This window comes from Lingula anatina, chromosome 7, assembly GCF_051362555.1.
Source record: "Lingula anatina isolate TDL-2025a chromosome 7, LinAna3.0, whole genome shotgun sequence".
NCBI lineage: Eukaryota > Metazoa > Brachiopoda > Lingulata > Lingulida > Lingulidae > Lingula > Lingula anatina.
This window is the reverse complement of record NC_141773.1, coordinates 1,272,132-1,278,995: the sequence shown is the minus strand read 5'-3', so window position 1 is coordinate 1,278,995 and position 6,864 is coordinate 1,272,132. Positions and strand designations below refer to the sequence as shown.

The window sequence follows — 6,864 nt, the reverse complement described above, 5'->3', positions numbered from 1 at the left end:
ATAAACAGAAGCTGAAGTATACAGGGTTTGCTTATAGGTTCAAAAGCAGGGTCTTTCTACGCTCAAATACAGCTATTGCGTGCTAAAATCTCTATCCAAATTTAAGAGTTTACTGTTAGTTTTTAACATGGATAGAGGAGATGTCGAAAGGTAAGCTTCCTTTTTGATAGTGTTTACATATTAAGAAATCCAGGTAATCTAGGGCGACAGAATTCATCGGTATATTTGGTAAAAATGCTTTCAGTGAAATGTTGATCGAGTAAGAAGAGAAGGTGGTCATTGCCATTCAGTTTTATGGCCGTGACAAAATTGTATTTAATATAAACTTTAACTTCAAAATATTGCAGTTCAATGTTTTCAGGTAATAATTCATTAAGTTATAACTAGGTGAAGCATAGATCTTATCAACTGGGGGCAAAGTACTAGTCTGGATCTGAAACCTTAATTCAAAGTAATATCTTGATAACATTATTTATTTTCAATACAACACACATTTCATTAAAGTCATATCAGTGTTTCATTCCTCATCCAAACCTAACATAGAGGTGCATTTCACATGCTGAAGTGACAAAAAATAAAATTGAAGTGACTTCTACAGATATAAAGAAATGTCTGTTTTAACAATTGAAAAGACGCCATCAAATGTCACCAAATCCATATATTAGCATTAGGGTGTGCTCGTTAAAAATCACGTGCCTAACAGCGTGTGCGTCTACCGCGTACTGCAATTATCTCCGGTAGACGGCGCGACAAGCCTTCAACACGGGTAACAATTCTGTTATGTGGGATATTGTCCCATTCTTCTTAAACAAGTTAAGGGAATTGGAAACAGTGAAACAGTGGGTTTGAGGGGGTACCTGTTATAAATTTTACTAAATGGTATAAAATATGTATATTTTCACCATTATTTTGTATCTTTTAAACCATTAATCATGTTAGAAACGGCATCTGTAATAAAAAGCACTATTTCTGACAATTTACACCTGTGAGGTAATCATTTGTAAACAAAAGTACATGGAACTGGGGGTGGAAGAACCCTTTTGACCGCCTACTACAAGCTGTAAGGGGGTAATTAACTTTCGTGCCCGCTCGGCTAACAGCTATTTAGCGTGACCCCCCAGGGAGTTAGGTCGATCTAGTTGGATCGATCTAATCTCTGGGAATGGGGTCTTACACACCGTTTATAGTTATCAGTCGTATAGTGCTATATACGGCTTTCACACAACCCAACACAACATGGCGTATAAGCGCTGAAACATCAAGCTCTGGTCATCAATCGACTCTGGTTTTGTTCTTTAATTTATCTCCTACAAGTATGACGTTGTACAAATATGACGTTTGATTGTAATTAACTGTACAACATCTAGGATTATATGTTTCTTGCATTTTTTAGCAGTAAAATTCATACCTGCACTGTCATGGCCTAAGCTATCAGTAAATAAAAACATAATTTGGTCATGCATTATTTACCATGACCGAATCACTACAAAACATATCGGAACGCGGTATAAAAACTTAAAATTAATTTGCCCGGAACGCTAAGTTTATTTTTCAATATAAACACATAGGTGGAGCTACGAAATCGAGACGGTCCCTTTGTAAATATCACTTCAGCTACATGTATTTTACTTACATAGGACGGGAGCACTTAATTTTGTTTCCACAGCCCGTACTCATCAAGGTTAATATCTTGTATATGTATAATAAAGCAACTCGTTGCCCAATGTTTTCAAATCAGTATCGTTTTTCATGACGTTTAGACATACAAACAAACATATGGACGTCTTCATTTACATTTTTGTATAAAATGAATTTTTTCACCCCCTTGAAACAGTCAGACTATATACTGACGGACATGAGCAGAACTTTTTTCTTAATTTCCAAGGCCTGGTGTGACAGGAGTGCACGTCCTAGGAACGCAAGTCCTAGGCATGCATTGCTAGGAATGGAAGTCCTAGGACATACGTTACTAGGATTCAATATTCGTAGGAAGAAGGCTCTCAAATAATGCATGTCCTAATGGGACGTGCGGTCTTAAAATTTTCGTAACGCAGGTCCTATATAGTTTATACCGAGAAATGACATGAATAAATAAATATAGAAATATACTGCATTTAAAGATATAATAAGTGTTTGCTTTATTTCATTTTATTTTAATATTTTACTATGTTTTTATTTTCCGATAGGCACTTTATATGCATACATATGCATATAGTTATGCATGCATATGTATAATTGAAGTAACAAAACAAGATGCCCTTCAATATGAATGGACCAGAATTCCTCTCCAAAGAGCTGTAACTATAGTTCACAGTATGCCACGCCGTCTGGCGGCCATTATCCAAGCTTGGGGTGGTCATACCCGCTATTGAGATTAATAATGAACTCTGAAGATGTTTCTTGACAATTTCCCCTAATTTCATATTAATTGTCAATCACAAATTTATGTATAATTTTTCACTTGGTACAGTTATGTAAAAAAGGTACTCTTTTGGGGGGGGAAGAGAAAAAGATACCTAAATAAATTAACGTTTTTTTCACATTTGCATTAGTTGTTTCTCCTTGACTTAACCAATCCTCCCGCTTCACATATTTAACAATATAAACAGTATTAATTTGGTAGTATCAATAATAATGAAAGAAACAGGGCGATATGCATCCCAAAATTCCCATGCACCAACCATTTTGGGAAAGAGTGTATAATCTAGCTTGTCGAGCACTTTTATCTCTTTTTCGTTTTCTTTTTTAATTTTAGGTTTCAACCAAGTGATCGACGACCTAGACGACGTGTTATAAATAAAGAAAGTATGGAAAAATTCTCAAAGTACTTAGCAGAGATGCTACCCCAGGAAAAAGTGGCGATAAAACGCGCTCACCAGCAGATTGAAGGGGTATTTGGGAACGAATCAGATCCTACCAGAAATATTTTCACTGAGTGGTATGAACTATTAAATAATACAAACATGTTTAAAGATTACTTCAAGGGAAATACAGTCTTAAACTCACTCTTTCTAATCCTTGAAAACTTTGGAAAATCGTATACTGATTTCAACCAGACAAATGCTACATGTTATGAATGCGTTCCTTATAAGTATGTTGAACAGAGGGCCGAATATATTATACCAGCTATCGCCCGGGAAATCAATCCAGAGATGACAGATTTGCCCAGTTGTTTAAAAGTGAAGGTCCTGGGTAGTACCGTTGACGGTCTAGCAGTCCCTTATGCGCTTCACAGGGAGGATAAAACACACAACATCCCAATGGATCTGGATACCATGCTAGTCCTATCACCTCCATATTTCCCAACAGTCACATCTCGCAGAAAATCAGAGACAGCAACAAAGGGACCATTGTGGTTGAGGATCCTCTCACCTCCATATTATCCGACAGTCACGTCTCGTAGGGAAGCGGAGACAACAACAAAGGGATGGTTTGTCGTAGATGGCCGGGGCTGCCACCCCGGTTATGTCAAACTTAAGATCCAAGGCCAACACTGGTTGTTTGAAGTGCCGGAAATTTTGGAACGTGATCGTGGGGGTATATACCTGAGCAACAAATGTGTTCTAGTTTACACCCAGAAGGCGAATTCAAGTCCTGGGTTATTGAAGAAAATATTGGAAAAGTTAAGAACGCGCACCCATCCTCATGGCCCAGCTATGACCCACGAGATACCATTCAGTTTTTATGCCCAAGACGATCTTGTGCTGTCAGGCGATATTGTTGCGTCATTTCCATTGAATGAGTTTCCACGTGAAGCACATGAGTGGCTGAGTCGCAAGAGAGAGAGCGGTTGGCCTAATGTGGAGCAAATCAGAGCCGTGAAAGAACTTGGCTGCCATCTTGTACCAGTTCCCAATCCTGGTGATAAAGATTCCCTAACAGAATGGAGGATCTCTTTTGTTTTAGCTGAGCGTCATCTTGCCTTGTCCCTAAATCAAGTCCAACGCCATGTTTACCGTATCATAAAACTGATACACAAACACCGACTGGGAGAATCCAGCACACTTTCTTCCTACCACCTGAAGACAACGCTGTTCTGGTTATGTGAGCGTATTCCACAAGACAGGTGGACAAACGAGGAGATGGGGCAACGTTTCTACGACTTCTATGATCTCTTGCTTGATTTTCTCCACAAGAAGTGCATCCCAAACTACTTCATACGGGAAAACAACATGATTGACTACCTGGGTGAAGAAGTTGTAAGCGACATCGTTCACATTTTGCATACCATCCTTGAGAATCCAAAAGCAATCCTAACGGAAATCCAAGCAAAGTATAACATTCATTTTGATCTAATGGATCCCGCGTTTTCAAATCGGTTTCTTCAAAGTGTCTTGAGAATGGGTCAAGAGTTGATAGTCGACTCATCAGAAAATGACTTGGACAGTATCACGAGGATATTCGGGGGAGCAGTAGACGCTTTTTCAAAGAATGACTCGGACAACCTCTTGAGAAAAGAAGGCGAAGACTCGGACGGTGTCATGGGGGCAGTCGGGGGAGCAGTAGACGCTTTTTCAAAGAATGACTCGGACAACCCCCTAAGAAAAGAAAAGGAAGAAGAAGAGTGTTTAGCAGAACTTGACATGAAAGAGGTATTCAGGGTTGCACGTGATTTTTTAACTAGTTCAGCAGTTGAAGAGGATATCACTGAAGAAATGGCTAATCTTGGGATGAATACTTTACTCGAATATGTTAAGCCAATGGTCGGTGAATTTATAGCCTCAACAGAGGATCAGTCGCACGTGGAGTTACTTGAGAAAACCACTAGCATGATGAAGGGATGTTTCTCACAATTAAAACAAACACCAGCAAAGGAACATGCCGGCAGTCAGAAAGCAGCGTCAAAAGAAATATTGTACCTAAGAAATCAGGAATGTGATGGCCAGCATGATGCAAAAGGAGAATCTTTTGAAACAGTTGATGAGGACCAGATTGCATCATTTGGCAATGAAAAGAACTGGGACTTAGAGCTCTTCGAAAAACTTTTTGACCAGTTAGACATAGAATTGAAACAAAGACGACCGGGGAAAGATGTCGACGATCAGAAGGCAGGGTCAAGGGAAATGCTGTGCCTAACAAACGACGACTGTGATGACCAGCGCAATGCAGAAAGAGAATCATTTGACTTCTCAGATAAGGACTAAATCGCACCGTCTGGTAATAAAAAGGAGTTCGGTGGGAAACTTGCTGGTCAGTTAGAAGAATTGGACTTAGACTAAAAACAAAAAACCAACAGGGGTTCAGGGTGACAATCTCAAACAGCCTCTATTATCAGTTCGATTAAATCTACAGAGGACGAATGACGATGATGACGATGAACCATCAACAGGAATTGTTGTACTTTATAATGACTGCCGACTAGAACGGCAACTTCACATATAAACTATGAACAGGCATATTATTGTAATTAGTTTTATCATTTACCTTACTTTCATTTTATTATCTTTTATTTACTTTTATTTTCATTATTATTAAAATTTGTCATTAATTTAGAGTGGGAATGGTCTCTAAGTGAGCATGTTTTTAGATCAGAGCATTTTAAATTGAACTGTTTTGGGACTATGTAGAGCAGAAAGCTACGAGTCACAGATAATCTATACCGCTTGTGGTGAACAGAACATACTGGAGTGGAGAGAGGACCACTCGTGACTTGTGATGAAGGCGGGCTGAAGATCAGTCGAACGTGGACTTACTTAAGAAATTCATAAGCCTGATGAAGGGATGTTTCTTACCATTGAAACAAACACCAGTCGACGATCAGAAAGCAGCATCAAGAGAAATATTGTACATTTATATTATAAACACATATGTTTGTGCATGTATGTATATAAGAGGAAATATTACAGGTGGTGGGGCATCATTTTCTTATATTTTAAGCAGGTTTTAAAATATTGTATTAAAATTAGTTAACTAAGGGTTTTTGGTCTATCAAAACAATATACGGTTTGATTTTGTCTTCAGAGAGATGCAAGTTAAATTTACAGAAGGCACTATATTCCTTGATGAAATGTGCCGTACGTAGTATGACAGGAAATAAACCATAACAGAGCACTTCAGGGATAATTATTATACGAGATTTATCCCACAAAGGAATTAATTCAACAAGTAAGATTTCACAATATGTTAGATCTACCTGTAAAATCGTCCTCCTGTGTAATCTGATATTTACTATGGTCATTTCTTTGTTCAATGTTTCAAATTTCGATAATGTGGAAACTAATCAATTGGCAGTAACTAAATTAAGAGAAAAATAGGATTAACACATTTAATAACTGTACGTATTATAATGATTATTTTCATACATATAGTTTCCCTGTATGAAAATAGACAAACAAACAGTATATATTCAATAATAATTGGAGCATTGTTTGACCAATATAATGCTTTATTTTTAATTGAATATAGTTGAATTTGGTGAATAAATTTGAATTAAAACATGTCTCTATTGTTTTTAGTTCTTTCTATCAGATAACGAGCATTATAAATTATAAAAAAACTATTGCTTTACTAGTTTAAATTGTATTAGTACAATGTATTTTAAAGGAACACAGTGTGTCATTTAATTATTTAATTTGTAATTATTATTATTATTATTATTATTATTATTATTATTATTATTATAAAGCACAGGAATCTTCAATGCTTCTAAAGACGTATGAATTTGTATCAGACAAAGTCCATGATTTAATGTTGGTTAAAACAAAATAAATTATCTCCACTTCAGTGAGGTACAGCTGTACTTATTCTCAATGTTTGATTACAGGGTCATATCCAGCAAGAAATACCAATAAATCTCAATAATGACTCACACAGACAACAACAACAAACCTTCCCAAGCGCACGCTATCGTCACCTGCTCTGCGT

At 37.2% G+C, this 6,864-nt stretch overlaps 1 protein-coding gene across 1 annotated transcript; it reads left to right on the top strand.

Annotated features, from left to right (window-relative positions):
* Nucleotides 1–6,439, top strand: LOC147760582 (uncharacterized). The gene is made up of 2 exons (XM_087016890.1): nucleotides 1–150; nucleotides 2,756–6,439. The coding sequence occupies exons 1-2, from the start codon at nucleotides 128–130 to the stop codon at nucleotides 5,142–5,144; spliced, it is 2,412 nt and encodes an 803-aa protein (XP_086873016.1). The 5' UTR covers nucleotides 1–127; the 3' UTR covers nucleotides 5,145–6,439.
* The last annotated feature ends 425 nt before the right edge of the window (nucleotides 6,440–6,864 follow it).

Excerpts from the sequence above, each read along its gene's own strand:
- LOC147760582 (XM_087016890.1), top strand. The coding sequence starts at position 128 with ATGGATAGAGGAGATGTCGAAAG. Across the intron at positions 151-2,755 it reads GATAGAGGAGATGTCGAAAG|GTTTCAACCAAGTGATCGAC; the intron begins GTAAGCTTCCTT and ends TTTTAATTTTAG.